The 17,802-nt window shown below is 42.0% G+C and overlaps 1 protein-coding gene across 1 annotated transcript in view; it reads left to right on the top strand.

Annotated features, from left to right (window-relative positions):
- Positions 1–2,114: 2,114 nt before the first annotated feature.
- The window catches only part of Rab8b (RAB8B, member RAS oncogene family), a 72,891-nt gene continuing 57,203 nt past the window's right edge, over positions 2,115–17,802 (top strand). The window contains exon 1 of the mRNA XM_004855686.4: positions 2,115–2,331. Within this exon, the coding sequence (XP_004855743.1) occupies positions 2,208–2,331 (124 nt within the window). The 5' untranslated portion in view covers positions 2,115–2,207. The remainder of the gene's footprint in view (positions 2,332–17,802) is intronic.

Consider the following 17,802-nt stretch of genomic DNA (forward strand, 5'->3'; position numbering starts at 1 on the left):
AACCACTGAGCTAAATCCCCGGCCCCTCCCTCTTCATTTCTACAAATGAGGACAAAGGACTAGAACTGAGATGCCCACACTTGCTGACTGTCTGAAGCCAAGTTCAGAACCTTGCCTAAGCTGAGTATGGTGCAGCATGTCTGTGATCCCAGCACTCTGGGAGGCTGAGGCAGGAGGATCACAAGTTTGAGTCCAACATGGGCAATGTAGTGACTTTGTCTCATAATAAAAAAGGGCAGGGGCTGGGGATTTAGCTCAGTGCTTCCGCCACTTGCCTCGCAAGCGAAAGGTCCCAAGTTTGATCCCTGGAACCAAAAAAAAAAACAAAAAACGGGAGGGAGATGTAGGGCAAAGGCCCTGAGTTAAATTTTCAGACACACACACACACACACACACGAAGCTTGCCTAAAGCCTGGCTTGGGTAAAGCGTCTCAGCCTGTGCTACAGGGCAGAATCCCTCGTTAGCCTGACTTTGACATCATTAGAGCTTTAGAAATTAGATATTCAGTTAATAGCAATAGTGACAGCCTCAAAAAGAAAAAGGGCTGGGAGGCAAAGGACCTGGGTTTAATCTCCAGGACTGGGGATGGGGTTGGGGCTGCTAATTTGTTCAACTCTTCGTTTTTTTTTGTATTGCGTGAATGGTTCAGTCCACTGGTTCCCTTAAACAACTTCTAATATTCCAGCAGGTGTTTCCTTATATGTAAGGTAAATGTCTGAGTGATTCTCAAATGTTTTGATCTCACGACCCCTTTATCCTCTTAAACTTCATTGAGGTATTTGCTTTGTTTTATTTTTTGAGATAAGGTATTGTTAGATAGTTCAGGCTGGCCTTGAACTCACTATGCAGCCCAGGCTGACCTCAAACTTGTAGTCCTGCTTCAGCCTCTTGAGTGCTGGCTTTACAGGCATGCGCCACCACACCTGGCTCAAAGAGCTTTTTATTCGTGGGTTTTTTTGGTGTGTGTGTGCGTGTGGTTTTTAGCTGCTGATATTTGACATATTAGGAATTAAAACCGAGAAGGAGAAGTGATTCTTGGGAGACAGGGGGCTCTGATGGAGAGAGGTGCCTAGTCCTCTTGGCTATTCCTTCCACATTACCTGAATGTAAACCCCTTAAATCGCGTATAAGAGTATAAGACAAGGCTGCTTCCTCCCTCCATTTGTCACTTGTTAAATGAGTGCCTACTGAGAGGTGATGAATATAAACAGCACTCACTGCTTGGGTACCACTCACAGGGCTGTACCGGTTCGAAATGCTTTCACTTTTGGTATTTACTTTTCACTACAATCCTATGAAGTAACTTGTTTTATATTCACTTTACAGATGAGAAAACTGAGTTCCACAGAGCCTGCGTGATCGGTCACAGTGGTTAAGCGCCTCGCCAAGATTACATCCAAATCTTACTCTCTACATTCCCATGGCCAAATTTCCCACCTCAGATGATGCTTGCTTTTTTACAGAACACAGAGCTGTAGCACAAGCCTTCCTAGATTTAAAAAATCCTTCCTCCTGCGGGGAGAGGGACGAGGTCTGCGCAGCAGATTCTCTAAATAGTCATCGCGCGTGGCCGTGGTCCGTGTGGCAGGAAGGAGGCACGAGTCATCATGGTAATCATTCTTTGTCAGCTCCGTAACTGAGAGGCTGCGGGAGGGGGCTGATGGGATGTTGCTGGGCAGAAACTGGAAGAGAAGCCAGTGAATGCCCTGCAGACGGTCTCCAGGCTCCCGAGAAAGCGTCCCGGCTCCGGTCCCGGCTCCGGTCCCGGCGGAAGAGATGCAGAAGCTGAGCGACTCAGACTCCGAGGTCCTGGATTTGAAGGCTCCTGCAAACAAAGAAACAACGAAGTTTTAAGTTCCGGCGGCGCGACGGGCAGAGCTCGAAAGGAGGTCCCCCTTCCCTGTTCGTTTGGAAAGGTATAGTCGACCGGGTCACAAGACCCTGAGCAGATCTTTCACCCGCTGGGCACTCCACGGACAGTCCGCACCCGGCACGCCCGACGTTCCCGGAAGGAACTACAAGTCCCATGAAGCCCGGGGCGCGGGCGGAGATGATGAAGTCTCCGGGGATTGGTCGCGAGGGCCGGGGCGGGGAGAGGGGCGGGGCTCGCGCGCGGCTCAGCGGGCACGCCCCCCAGCTCGCAGCCCCCTCCGCGCTCTCTCCGTCGCCTCCTCTCGCTCCCCGGTCAGAGGGCCGGAGCGAGAAGATGGCGAAGACGTACGACTATCTGTTCAAGCTGCTGCTGATCGGCGACTCGGGCGTGGGCAAAACCTGCCTCCTGTTCCGCTTCTCCGAGGACGCCTTCAACACCACCTTCATCTCCACCATCGGTGAGGGAGAGGCGGCGGCCCAGGACGGGGGTGCGAGGTCGGGGGCGGGTTCCAGGGGGCCTGAGCGAGGGCGAGCGAGGGCTCCGCGCTGGGGAGAGGGGACCTCGGGGCCGCAGGAAGGCGAGCGCAGTGGAAGAGGCGAAGGCGTGAGGGAGGGGCGGGCGGGGACACGAGGCTGCGGGTGGAGGGGGAACTTGGGGGCAAAGAAGAGGAAGCAGAGGAACAGGGACTAGGGGTACTGGAGAGACAGCGGCTCCGGGCTGACAAGGAGGGGTCCCAGAGGGACAAAGTGGGGGGGACACAGGAAATCTCTTGGGGAGAGAGATGGGGGTAGTGGATGCGAAAATGGTTAAAAGATAGCAAAGAGAAAGGAAATGTGAGGGGGGAAATGGGTTGGAGTAGGAGAGGGACGTGAAGTAAAGGGACAGAGGACACAAGGGACAAGAGAGGAGACCAAGCAATCGGATGGGAACTGAGGGGATGAATGACCGGAGGTGAGGAGTGAGGGGGCACTGGCCACAAGGAGGTCCGGACGGAGACGACATGAGAGAGGGCAGAATAAAATTGCGGGTGGGAAAGGGTTCAGGGGAACAGAGGGAGGCATGAGGATACTTGGTGGAGAAAGTAAAGGAGAGCTGGATGTGAGGTAGAAAGGAAAAGGGGAAGCTGCATTTGTAGTAAAGAGGGTAAGTAGGGAAGACCGAAGATGGAAAGGGGAGAGGAAGTGGAAAGCAGTGGGGTGCAGACTTTCCCCAGTAACTAGGACCACTGGTGACCAAATTTCCTCTTTACTTCTCTTGGATCAAGTGCAGGAGAAAGCAAAAAGTGACTAATGATGGAATAATGTCTATGGAGTGTTAAGTTGTTCCATGCGTTGTTAACGGGTGTTAAGGGGGTTGGTGACTTTTGGGAGTGATGTCAAGAAAATATGGTTCACTCCTTTATTACCATCTCCTGAGGAACAAGACTTTTTCATCTTTTAAAATTATTGAGCTTGAATGTTTTATAACTTCTAAGCCAAGAAATTGATCTTGAATTCTGCCTGCCTCCCAGTGTATTTTGCTTTGATTCTAATTATTGCTTAAATATATCACAACATGTGATATCTCTTCCCTCATTTCTTCCAGTTGATTCAATAGTTTTTCTGATCTTGCCTGGGAGCTGTCCTTCCTACATTTGTAGTGAAAGACACCGTGTCAGGTAACAAGATGTGTAATTACCATGAACGGAAAAGCAAATCAGAACTGCCTTTAAACTGCCTGTAGAAGTGACTTTAACTTTTTTAATAGTTGGAGTTGATTAAATATCTTAAGAATCTTAGTTTTGGGTTGTTTGATGTTTCTGGCTTTTAATAGTAGCTTATTTAGGTATCTTTCAAATGATTCGTACAGTGTATTTATTTCACCATGAATTTCTGGGTTGAGAAATAATAGAGGGCTAGTTCTTTAGTAATAAGAGTGTTTAAATATTTGTGTTTTAAGGATATTATCTTTTTAAAAACAGAATATTTGGATATAAAGCACTTTTTGATTCAAGTATTGGGAAAAGGATTTCATTTGACTGTTCTAATCTCTTTCATACAGATTGAATGGCCTAAAACCCCAGTATGATATCTAGCTTAGGGAAGTTTGAGTTCCAAGTTCTTGGCAGTCAGTCTTGAGTGGGACTTTTTCTTTTCTGAGGAAGCGGATTTTAAATGTCATCTCTCAAGTGTATTTCTAAAAGATTTGGTGGGAGCTGGTATAGCAACTAAAGGGCGTTAATTTTTGACACTGGTACTAATTTAAAAACCCCAGCTATCTCTTTTTCACTGTTGAATGCAAACTGCCATGGAGATGGGAAAGGATAATTTCTAACGAGTGGGTGGACTGTATCCTCTTTGTGTGACCCCTCCCCCAAGTGTCCTCCTGCCTTGAAAGTGAGTAGATTGCACTGATTCTGTTCCTGTTAAGTTCCTCAGATGAGTTTTTGCTTGTTTGTAATACTTTTATTAGTTCTCTTTTTTCATTTAATTTTTGTCCCATATATTCTGTAAGGGTATCTGCTATCTTTTAAAATTATTTTTCGGGCAGGAGGTGTAGCTCAGTGGTATAGTACATGATTAGCGTTGTGTGAGGCTCTGGGTTCAATACCAGACCCAATAAATAAATAATTAAAAAATGGTTTTCATTCTGAAGGCTTAGAATAATAATAATAATTATTATTATTATTATTATTATTATTTCATACTGGGGAGCTTAGAATTATTCTTGAGCGAATCCCAACCCTCCCACCTCCTTAATGGAGATTGAATCCGGGGCCTCAAGCAAGCTAGCAAGTGCTTACCACTTAGCAGTGTCCCAAACTCTAAGTAGATTTCATTTTTTAAATCACGAAATGAGTTTGAAGGCTTACAGCTCTTAAGATATGCAAAGCAGTATCTTGTAACAGTTTAGGAGGTAGACATTAAATGGAGTGAATCTCATGGGACATCTTGGTTTTCATATTTTTTTGTGTGGTGGGATGTGGTTAAAAAGAAGCTGTGAACAGTTGACATGGAGGAGGGGAAATGCCATGCCTCTTATTTAGCCCCTGAGCTTCTACAGGAAGTGGTAGCACACTGCTTTCAGACAGCAGAAGAATTTATATATCTGAAACCTAATGCTTTGCAGTTGAAATTAAGCTGAGGAAATTAGCTGAATGTTAATGCCATTCTGGTGAAATTTTCCAGACTCTTCACTGACTGTAAACATAGACTGGCAATGTTCACATCTCTAGCAGCAGGGTCACCTCCCCCAAGCCCTGCACCCATCCCCAGGTGATCTGAAGCTGTTGAGGTGACCCTTGTGGCCTGTCTCTTCCACAGTCATAATTGTATCTTGAAGTACCTATGTGTGTAAATTCCTAGGCTTTTCTGTGACTGGGTTTCTACAAGGTCTGCCCTAGCGTTGCTGACAAAACTTGATAAGCTCTGTCGCAGGGAAGATCCATTTCTTAATGCCTGGGGTTTGTGTGTGTGTTTTGGTAGTTATGTATGTACGCCTGTCTTGTTTCTTCCCATAAAGATACCTTCTAAGTCTTGATTTGCCTTTTTAAAAATTTAGGTTGTTTTAAAAATGGGAGCCTGCCATCTATAGACACTGTTTGAGTAGGAGTTCTGTCATCATGAAAGGAAGAGACAATTACTTGTTTTTTTTTCTGGATACATTTGTCTCACAGATACTTTCTTCTCACCTCTCTAAGGTCTTGCCATTCTGATCCCTCTCATTTCCTTTCTGCTCTTTGTGGTGGTAAAGGTAGATTTGTTTGTTTGTTTTTTTGAGACAAGGTCTCGCTATGTAGTTCAGGCTGACCTCAAACTCATGGCAATCCTCCTGCCTCAGCCTCCTGAGTGCTGGGATTACAGGCATGTGCCACCAGGCCCGGCTAGATAATATTTGTTAATCATGGAATAAGGATATTTTTATCTACTTGAAATTATAGACCTAGTGCCTCGGGCCAGCCAGACTCAGTTCAGATATTGAGAAATTATCTATTGGCTCCAAGAGCCCCCTTATATAATCATAATTAGCATTTAATTAAATGCCTATAAAATATAATATTAAGATAACGGGAATGATAATACAGTTAACTATATATTTATCTCCTATCTGATGTGGACTTATTTTAATATTGATGAGAGGGGATACTGACATGTTAAAATGGAACAAGGTGCTGGTAGGACAAAAAGATAAGCCAGCTCTGTCCTCCAGAAGGACAACCTAAATGTGTTCCCTTTGTCGTCTCTCCCCTGCCCTGCCCCCTTCTTCCTGTTAGGTATTTCCTGAGTGGTTTCATTATTTAGTGTAGTCATAGTTTGACAGCAGAAAGTCTTAGGAATTACCTATTTTATGCCCTGTTCCAGCTTCACATGTGAAAAAAATGAAGGCTTAGTTGATGTCTCAGAATCACACAGTTGGTTGTGGCAGAGCCTCTGGTAAAATCCCCAATCCAAGTCTGTGTCACTTTTCACAATGAGATGCTGCTAATTCCAGTCAGTCTGATCATCTCCATAATTCAAGTCACCACATTTTCTAGGGAGAAATTAGATTGTGCACATATGTTTCTGTGTGAGGAAAGTTGAGATGCTTCCACTTTGATTAGCCATGTCTGTGTGGAGAAGTAGTGTTCATACAATGGCTTAGAGCATTATAAGGGTTTATACTGGGAGAACTCAGCACATGGCTGTCCTTTGCCCTCTTTTGTGTGTGTTTGTAGTTTCAGGTTAGGAGATCAAAGTACGTTCTGCCATTAAAATTCCTTCCACGTGCAAAATAACTAATGAAACCGTTTTAATAGCCGCATGTTGGTAATTATTTCAGCTTAGTCTCACCAGAACAATTATAGACATTTTGTTCTGCATCATGCCATATTTTTCTTGGGTTCTCTTTCCTTAAAAATTAGAGTTAGCACACCATAGCCCGTGGGCCAGTTGTGGCCTGCAGCCTGTTTTTTGTACAATCTACAGGCTAAGAATGCTTCTTATATTTTCAAAGGATATTTTTAAAATAAAACAAAACAATGAAGAATGTGCAACAGAGACCATATGTGCCCCACAAAGCTAAAAAAATATTTACTAACTGGTTCTTTGTAGAAAAAGTTTGTTCACCCTTGTTTAAAATTAAAAACTGTTTTTGGTTGGTAACATTTCAAAGCTTTTTATCAAGCCTTATTGACTGAAAAACAAGCTCTGTCATATTTACATTTTTATCCAAGATGATATCAACATTTGGCTGAGCATAATCCAGATATGTAGAGTAGGATGATTTTAATTTTCATAGTTGTTTTCCTGGTTTCAACTTTTCAAACAAAAATATTCAAGGAACATGCACGTTCAAATTGAACATTTTGTGCATAAAGCCCTATTTTAATGCCATTGTGTTTGTTGTAAGCTGTCAGTAGATCTCCCATGTAAGTGATAGCTTTGATAGCAACACTAGTTCAGAAAAAGTGGAATTTATTACTGAATGATTAAGGGTTAAACCCACCCCCGCAACCAGTGTTCTCGTGAATGGAAGAAGGCTTTCTACAAATTCAAGCTGGGCAAAGGAAACTGAGTCTTGGATTCAAGACAGATCCCTGCCTTGAGAATAAGTGAACTTTAAAGAGCTCCACGAGCTGTTCCACGGGCCTCAAATCAGGGAGGGGGTTCTCTTGGCAACAACAGCAACATTGTTTGGATCCACTGAGAAAAGCTGGAGGGGGAATAGGTTTGGTTATTGTGTAAAAGAGAAATAAGTCTAGCCTTTGAAGACAAGGAGAAATGTAGCAGTTGATTTTTGCGGTGACTCCCAGAACTGAATCTGAAAAGAACTGTAGAGCCCAAATGGGGAGCTGCTGGCATGGCCTGAGGAGGCTGCCTCTGGCTGAGCGCTGCCTGCCTGCTTACAGCTCCGCTCTAGAGATCAGCTCTCCCGTGGGGGTTACAGTTGTTATTTGGGAAAATTTTGCAGGAAAGTTTTCATAGGATGAGTGAGGGTGGGAAGTGGATTTGAGATAGTCAGTGATACTACAGAGTGTCAGATCACTGAGCTTCTGAAATGTAAGTAGCCGTGGAAAGCTGAAAAAGGAAGTGTAGGGTAAGATTATTGATTGTTCTGGCCTAGGTCAGAAGTGCAAACTCAAAACAGACCAAGTAGGAGCCATGAATGAGGGACATGAATAAGGGACATGGCCCCCAAATACGAGGCAGTAGAAGGTGGTGTAGACTTGGACAAACCAGGCAGTATGTTCCCTCTCTAAGGGAACATTTCAGTATCACTTTACCATGGTGTCAACATGCTGGGAAATCTCATTTCAAGGTATAGTGAAAATTTCGCATGAAATCCCAAATTTATGGGGAGTTAAAACGAAGAAGAAGAAAACAATGTGAGGGCCAGACACAGATATTTGTGGCTCGATGAGGCTTGTAAACTGCCGGCTTGCAGACCAGGCATGATCAAAGGTATATTGGGCCGGGGATTTAGCTCAGTGGTTCCAACCTCTGCCTTGCAAGCGGAAGGACCTGAGTTCAATCTCCAGTACCAAAAAAGAAAAAAAAAAAAAAAAAGAGGGTGTATGGTAGTTATATTTTAAAAGTGATCCTTTATCAGAGTTGGTGTTTGGATGAAAAAGTCCTAAATTGTTTTCATTTTCCAGGTATGGGAAGCAAACTGGTTCATGTTCGGTGTTAGTCTGTTAGCATGTTGAGTTAAGAGCAGTGAGTTTGGATCAGATCTGGGTTCACATCCTGGCAATTGGTATATGGCCTTTGAGAGTTGTCCTTCTAGGCTTTAGTTCCATCACCTGTGATGAGTGTAATAATACTGTACCTGCATTTCAGAGTTGCAGTGTGTTCCCAAAAGGCAGGAATCAGGTCTTACTCACCTTTTAAATCTCTGAGGCATGTGTTAAGTGACTACACAACTGGATGAATTAATGGATGGATAGATGAATTGCGAAAGGAATATATGAGCTGTAAAGCACTACATGAATTTATTGCTCTTTCATAGAGTTAGAGATGATTAGATGATGTCCGAGTTAAGGTTACAAGTGTTCAGTTTGAATTCTTAACATAGGAATGTTATCCCCCACTGTATAAAATGCACTATGTCTTTTTATAATCAGTTCTAAAAGGTTGTTTTAAAATATGAAAGATATTTCACCTACTTTCAGTCTACATAATAAGCTGTTTTAACTCTCTGCTTCCAAACCCCCACTAACATAAATACCAAATAGAAAATGAGTGAAATCTCAGGGTTTCGTAAAAGAGCCATTTCAGCTTTGTCTCTGCCTATTAGCTTCAAACAATGCAACAGATGCCTGTTAACAGTTTCATGCCCATTTTTAATTAGCAGATGGAGCTCTGTTTGTGTCTGTGTTCTGCCCAGCATTTGTATGAGTGACAGTATAGTGAGTGGGTTAGAATTGGACTGGCTGTAAGAGCTGAATACAGCCAAATTCTTTACTGTCAGTTTTTTTGTTGTTTTTTTGAGACAGGGTCTAGCTATGTAGTTCAGGCTGGCCTTGAACTCATGGTGATCCTCCTGTCTCTGCCTCCTGAGTGCTGGGATTACTGGCGTATGCCACCATGCCCAGCCCAAATTTTTAAGAAGATGTCTATAAACATTTATTCTATAAAACCGCTTGTATATCTCAATGGAACAGCATATGTCTAGGTGTACAATTATGTTTTCTGTCCTTATAAGACATAAATTGCCATTTTATAGTTTAAATGAAGATTTCATTTTAGTCTAGAGTAATCATGAAGTGGCTTTCTTTAAAGACTCGATTCTGGATTTTGGCATAGTATGTTGAGGAATATGCAAGGCTGGGATGAAAAATGCCATACTGATTCCTGGAATGCTGTATTGTGCAGAATTCTGAGGTTCTGTCTGAGCCAAGAGAGACTCTGGGCTGTGGTGGATTCCTGACATCTGCCTGGGGCAGTGTAGGTGGCAGCATCCTACACCTGGCTATTTTCTAAAGTGAACAGGTAGCTGTTTGCTGTTCAACATGTTTTGGCTAAATGTAAGTATTAACATTATTCTTAGTGACTAATTATTGGATATGTTGTGTCTAGAGATATGTCCTTTTCCTTTGTTCAGTTTTGTGTTTGGGGATTTTTCTTATTTTGAATTGAATTGAGAACCTGAAAGGAATTATGTGCTTGATTGCTTTAGAGGAAGAACTAAATGTGCCTTATCTGCTTTTTTCTAGTTACTTGGTTATTCAGGATTTTCTTTGGGAAGCCAGGTACGGTTTAGAAGCCAATAAATAGCTTAGAAACAGTTTTCTTCAGCAGCCCTTTTAGGTGTGATGAAGTGTTTTTTTGCTGTCTTACCTGTAGCATCGAGCATGCTTAATTAGGTGCCTTGGTATTTACCTGTTGTGAACCTTTGGACATTTTCCAAGGAGCTCTCATCTTCCTCAACCAAGAAGTCTTGGCTTCCAAGGCAAATGCTAAGGCTCTGCACACCATCATGTTCATCAAATATAGGCTTGGTGTCATTAAGATACACAGACCACAGTGCTGCTTGTCATTCTGTGACAGTACTGGAGGATTTCAAAGTGCTTTGCAAAAGCTGGGTTAAGTGTGGAATCCCACCTCATCATGATAAAAACCAACCACAGAGGATTAGCCAATGTGTAGCGTTGCACAGATTTCTGCTAGTACAGTTAGGACTGGCAGGACTTCCCAGTTTACATTATAATTTTGCATATTTTGGTGAAGAACTTGGTGATAATTATTTTAATAAACCATGGATATTTTCTTAATGTATAAAGTGGAAGGGCAGCCTCTGAAGATGTATGATCAAGTTTTGATGTGAAATATAGGGTGAGCTACTTAAAAGTTGAATTGTAAGTTCATTTCTTATGACCCTATGAAATATTTATCTGTAGTATGTATTACAAAATAATATTCTCATCCACATATACAAATATAAAATCGATTGCAAAAAAATCGAAAAGCTTCCATTGTAAGATGTCAGTGACTACTGTAAATTGTTAATTGCTTATGAATTTGGATGGGGTATCTTTACAGTTTTCAAGAAGGAACTTTTAAACTTTTTTTCCTCTTTTAAATGTATCTGAATAAAATCTTGGTACTGCATGGAAAATAGTTCTTTGAGAGTTAGCTATTGCATTTTGAAATGATACAGGCCACTTTCTCATTTCTCTGTCCATTATCACCTCACTCCTGCCAGGATTTGGTAAGAAGGGATTGGGTTGAGAAGAGAAGAATGAAAACAATATCCTGTCTCCCTCCCCTATGAGTTTCTTTGGCTTCTTGTTCAATCTCTTTTTCTTTTGTTAGCAGCTAGTGTAGAGCTTTGGCTAAGGAATTAGAAACTTCTGCCCAAAACTGTCAGATTTAATCGTGACCCATGATTGCTAATACTTTCTTATAGTTTAGAATTAGATGGTAAAAAAATTAGTGCATAAGCCACAGCTAGTCATGAGCAGTGACACACAGACCAGGGTATTGCTGACAAACAGAATCATTTGAGTTAGTGCATTTTCTGTTTGTCTACTTACATTGTTTTGAAATTTCCAATCTTACAGAAGCATAAAAATTTTGTGGAAAAAGTGAAATAATATCTTTCATATATGTTTATTATTTCATTACAATTAAACTTTAAAACATGCATGTATATTACCATCAGAAGTATGCTTATATCTTGACCCTTCAGCCTTCAAGTTTGATAAACTACTATATTTTATATTTATGTTATGATCTCATCGTATGACTTACCACGTTTTTTGTTAAAATCATCTCTTAAGTTATTGTCAGATAAAGCATGTGGCACTGTGAAAAGCAATCTGTGCATGTTCCCAATCCATCATGGTGCAAGTTCCTCCCAAAGACTTTAGACTGGCCTGTTCCTCACTGTGAAAGATGAGTTCAGGCTTCTGTCTCATCAGTCCCTTCCGGTGGCAGCATTCCGTGAGTCTAATGAGATCAGTGTCTGTAAAGAAAAAGGGTCCATCCTTGTCATAGACTGGGTGAGGGTTCTTGTCACTGGTGGGCATTACAAGAAGATGGAAGAAGCAGCAACATAAGTTAATTGAGACAAGCCTGTGTTTCTCCTGTCAGTTGGTGGCGTTTTTTGCAGTACTGTAGACTGCTTAATGTTTTTGAACCCTGTCCTTAAAACATACCATGATTTTGTGTTAAAGCTAAATGTAACCAGAGCAATAACTACTTGAAAGTTGTAAAAAGATTGGTATGTGAAGAGATGTATAAAATACTCCCGTTTTCTACACACAAAGCATGTAGGGTAGGTGAAAAATAATCTAAGACTAGAAGAAACCTTTTGCTGCCTCCCGAGTGTTGGGATTACAGGCATGTATCACCACGTCTGGCCAAATCTTTTTTTTCTTATACCTAATCTGCATTCACTTCTCTTGCTGTGAAAAACACTGATAATTTAGCATACAATCTGAATATAGTCAACAGTTTGTAGGGGGAAAAGAAGGGTTTAACTAGGAGATCTAGGATCCGAGTACATCTCTGCTCTTGATTGGCCCTTTGCTTTTGGGCTAAAAAGGAGCAGCTGGGCATGGGTTAAGGCTGCTAGATCTCCAGGAACCCTCATTGCTTATGAAGTTGTGTGGGGGAGACTGTAGTGGTTTGTGCTACTCCTGTCAAACCTTAACTTCCTGACATTTTCACTAAGCTCACCCATTCCGTCAACCACATTTTTTGGTCTGCAAAATTTTGAGAGAAGAAATAGTTAACAAGTATGTGGGTCATTTTAACACAGTGAAGAAAAAGGCTACAAAAGGATAAATATGTTGTGAAAGTGCAGGAACGAATTTAGGGAGAGCTAGAGGGAAGTACGATCAGAATCTGCAGGAGTGGTTGGTGGAACAGAGGTGAGAGAGGCCAGAGGCCCCTGCCCTGCAGTTACCACATAGCCCTCTTGGTTGGAGGAACTCGTGTCCCCTGGGCTGAAGGCCCAAGTGAGGAAAGGATATGACAAGAGGTAAAGTTGATTGGAATTAGAAGGTAGATTTTGAGGGGCAGCAGGGAGACTCCCTCTTCCCCCAGGTTAGGAGACAGGATCAATTGCTTCTTCTTTCACCTGCACCTCTGTTGTTTACACACTACTTTCACTTACATTCTTTTGCATAAACTGCTTGATAATGGAGAGACACAGTTATTTCCAGCTCTAAACAAGGAATTTGCACTTTAGAGGGTAAAGGGCTTGATCAACTGCATGAGTAAGTAGACTCCGGCAAGAGTTGAGCGACACACTTCCTTCAGTTCTGGGTGGCACCCTGCCTATGACAGCCTGCTCCTCTCAGAATGGGTGCTGGAGTTTACTGCGGGACTTGGTGTGTTGGGCACAGAGCACTAGGCACAGTCCCTGTTAGCGGTCTGCAAGAGTCATGCAAACTGACCGAAGAACCCTGGAGAAGGTGTGGAGTGGGAAGATGAGCAAGTACCCTGGACAGGCCCCAGTGATGGCTGACTGTAACATGCATCACTTCACCTGTGGCCCCGAAAGGTCAGTGGACTTGTGGTTTCGGGTTGATTCTTAGCCTCTAACTCAGTCCCTTAGGAAGCAATCAGATATGTGCACAACAGAATGGGTGGGTGTGGGAAGGGATGAAATTTAATTAGGAACCTGATTCTTTTGTGAGAAGGAAACTAATTATATCAGAAATCTCTGCATCGTCTCTCCACATGGAGCCGCTGCTTTGTTCTGCAGTGTTTTGTTGAGGTTTGCGTTTTGCTACTAACAGCTGCCTTAGTTGAGCTTCCTTTCTCAGGCAAGGCAAGTTTTAGACTTCATGTTAGCTTGTCCTACCCTTTTTTTTGGTTATTTGAGACAAGGTCTCATGTAGTTCAGGATATCCTTGAACTCACTGTGTAGCCCAGGTGGGCCTTGAACTCACAATGATCCTCCTGCCTCAGCCTCTTTAGTGCTAGCATTACAGGCATGCACCACCATCCAGGGCTGCTTGTCCTACTTTCAAAGGTGAAATTTTATCTACTCTGGCTTTTATTTGTAAAACCCTGTTTGGCAAAGCTTTCCTCCAATCGCAGTGGCATTATAGACTAACACTTGATTTTGTTTGTTAACCCTAAGTCTCCAGAGTGCCCCTGTGAGCCAGAAAGAGGAAAAGCCTGAGCAGCTGCACTCAATTTGACAAAGTCCACTTGTAAAACTCATGCACTTCCCATAGGGCAGCCTTTGGGCTCTGACTTAGCCATTGCATTGTTGATTGGTCATTGGTTTTTCAGTGCCCCTAAAAGATTAGAAGCCAGGCTGAGGGCCTTCTAGAGCATGCTCCTCGAATCTGAGAGGAAGAAGCGATGGTACGTTACTATAAAAAAGACATTTGTTATATGCTTTCCGGCAAGTCAGCAGTGAACTTCTGGGTTTCTATTTCTTCATGTGCAAAAAGGGGATCTTGTGCTAGATACACTCTAAAGCCACTTTTAGATCTCCTAAGTTACAATTAATAACTCACTGACAAAATGCAAAAAGTTGATGTAAAAATTCAACAGTGTAGATAAAAGAACATGAGCTTTTGGGATAGAAATACCCACGTTCAAATACTGATTCTACTACCATTTGTTTGAGAGCCTAAGGCAAAAACTAACCATTTTCTTTAATGATGAAAAGTGGGTAATGGGAGTGTTTTTATTTTTTTTTGAGAATTAAATGCATTACTGTGCATATAATATCTTCAGCACCATAGGGAAAAAGGCATGTGTGTGAGTGCACTCTTGTGTGCCTGCACCCACCCGTGTGTGTGTGTGTGTGTGTGAGAGAGAGAGAGAGAGAGAGAGAGAGAGACAGAGAGAGAGACAGAGACAGACAGAGAGAGAGAGAGAGAGAGAGAGAGAGAGAGAGAGAGAGAGAGAGAGAGAGAATGTGTATGAGTGAATCAGTCCTAGTTAAATGAGGCTAAGTCCAGAAAGCTGTGAGAACCCTGGCAATCCTTCAGGGCTCCACTGTTACAGCTCTTGGTTTAATAAGCGGTAACAGTGGGCTGGGGATTTAGCTCAGTGGTTTTGCCGCCTGCTACGCAAGCTTAAGGACCTGAGTTGGATGTAAGGACCCAAGTTTGATCCCCGGTACCAAAAAAAAAAAAGTAACATTTATAGGGTGCCTACTGTATACCAAGTGCCTGTAGGCCTTAACATTTTTCATGGATTGAACTACTTAATCCTTAGTTGTGTTCTGTTATTGCCTCCATTTTCCAAAATGAGGTGAGACACAGAATACAGTAGGTGAGTACCTTCTGAAGGTCATGTAGCTGGTAAGTTGGTAGAACCAACTCAGATTTGAATTCAGTGAGTATGAGTTTGTGCTCTTAACCACTGTGTCTTTTTGGCCCAAAAGGGACTCAGAAATACTTGGCGGGGTGGGGCTTGGTTATCTTTAGGGAGGCAGTATGGAGCAGAATGAACCACAGTACTACTTATCCCCTGGGTGACTGTCTCAAGTTCTTTAACCTGCTCGATCTCACTTCACTTTTCTCTGTGGAGGGTTGGTATGAGGGGTTGTAATGAAGTAATATAGAAGTGTATTTAACACAGGGCCTAGCATGCAGTCAGGCTCAGGAAATGATAAGCATTTTTTGTTAAGAAGCACCCATTAGGATGAGTTCCATGAAAATGAACAAGAATATTGTGGTTGCTTTGTGAGTGTGGTGGCACACACCTGTGATGCCAGCACTTGGGAGGCTAAGACAGGAGGATTGCCAGGAGTTCAAGGCTAACCTGGCTACCTAGTCAGTTCAAGGCCAGCATGAACTACATAGGGAGACCCTGTCACAAAAACAACAGAAACATTTTGATTGCTCAATGGGGTGTATGTTTCAGCATTCTAGGGAAAAAAAATTTATTTATTTATTTTTGAGTCAGGGTCTTGCATGTGTATTTTACGAAGCAAGGATTAGAAATATTCTTCTTTAAACTCTTACTGGGAATGAAGGTATTTGCCCCTGTCCTTAGCTGCATGCAGAGGCAATCAAAAGCTGCCCTTGACCTTGAGAGCAGTGGCAGTGTCATGTAAGGAACAGGTTCTTGGCCTTGGAACTGCTGCATCTCACTCATGGGCTGACTTCAGTTCTTGCTTAGGGAGAAAACACAAATGCAAAAAGACAGTGGAGACTGCCCTGGCTAGAAGGGACAAATGTTTCAATTTAAATATTCCAGTTTAAGGCCCTCTGTTAGGGCTCTGAATTTTAAGTGCAGTGGGTTTTCTGAGGGAAGTCTCCTGAATTTTAATGAGTCTGTTTGCATACATGAATTTGAACAATACATTAAATCTTGAGCACTGTGGCTGATTTAAATGGAGTCAGTTACCCAACTTGAAAGTTAGTTAATAGGTTTTTCTTTACCTAATAATCAAGATGATGATACTTTAATCTCAAAAGGTCATTTATCATACTTTTTACAATATTAATACCTACTATTAATTTCTTTTTAATCATTAAGCTGTCTTATCAGGATAATTAGGGAAATAAATATGCCAGCATGATTTTCTCTACTTCAACACTTTTCCCCTTGTCATATTTAGTACAAAATGATTACATGTACGTGGTAGGCATAAAGCCCAGTTTGGGTTTGGTTTTCTGTGGTACTTATCTTGGAGCAAGAAGCTTAGGTGAGAGCATAAAAGTGCTTTTAGACATTAAAAGGGTGGATAATAGTAGCATAAGAGGTGGCAGGGACCAGGCTAGGAAGGACCTTAAGGGACATATGAGAGGATAGCTTTAGGGGTGAGGATGTGGCTCAGTGGTGGAGAACTTGCCTAGTATATATGAGGACCTGGGTTCAGTCCCCAACACTGAAAAAAGGTCCATTATACTCTTACTATAGTTGAAATAGTTACTATAGTTACTATATTTACATGCAGGGAAGTAACACATTTGACTCATAATTTTAAAAGCTGCATTGGTTTTAAGAGTTCATTTTGAGGTTTAATGGGACTGCAAAATTATTCTATGGCACTTTTTGGTTTAGTCCATTCCTAAAATTATGATGTGTTCAGAAAAATATTGTGTTAAAAATGTTCAGATGCTGAGAGTTGTACTTTCTAATGAGGCATAAAAATTTGTGTTGGTGGGTTCAGTTAACGCTCAGTACTGAGCAATGAAATATGCTGCAGTGGTGGAAAGAGCAGTTTCTAGGACCTATCACACCCTGTGGAACTCTCTTGGAAGACAATGAACCATGATTTGCCTCTTCAGAGCTCATTTATCTGATGCTCAGGCACGCGCTATTTGTGGAGTAAATGCACTAACACTATATATAATTTTCTCCTGAGGAATGGATCTTGGGCTCCTGAAGTAGTGATATCTCATCCATTAGCACATACATAAGCTTCAAAGGATGTGTAATTATCACCTGTTATTGCTTGTGGTCTTTTTCTAGATGTGACAGCAATAAAATCAACCTTTTTTTTTTGTAACCTATTGTACTTATCTATAGTAATAAATTCATGCTTCCTTCATTTATGCCTGTGCATAAGTACACAGTTCTTACTTCTGAGAGAGCTTCAGTGAATGTTTGTTGAGTGATTATTTAGTTGGCAGCAGTGACTGTCCAGGTGACAATACTCATAGAGTTGTGTAAAGGCAGTCAGTCAGTCTCCTGAAGTCCCAGCTATTCATGTCTCACATCATAGCAGATGACGTCTCTATTTTCCTGGAAATATGCCCCAAACCCTGCCCTGTTCTAATAAATGTTCCCCCAACATCCTTTCTTTTTTTTGAGTTAATTTTTTTCCTTAAATTCTTTTATTGGTACATTTTAGGTATAAACACATTTATCATTGGGATCTTGTACCTTTACATGATGTATCTTGGTTCTTATCTTTTCCCCATTACCTGTGCGCCCTTCACCCCCTCCACCCTTCCCTATTTACAAAGACTTTGTTTCCATTTTTACCTTTTCTCATAATTTTTCCTTTCCCTTCTTTCCTTTCCCCTTCCCCTCCCACTTCC

Source organism: Heterocephalus glaber, unplaced genomic scaffold (genome assembly GCF_053883595.1).
Source record: "Heterocephalus glaber isolate CG9 unplaced genomic scaffold, H.glaber_assembly_v1.0 deba00001689, whole genome shotgun sequence".
Lineage (NCBI taxonomy): Eukaryota > Metazoa > Chordata > Mammalia > Rodentia > Bathyergidae > Heterocephalus > Heterocephalus glaber.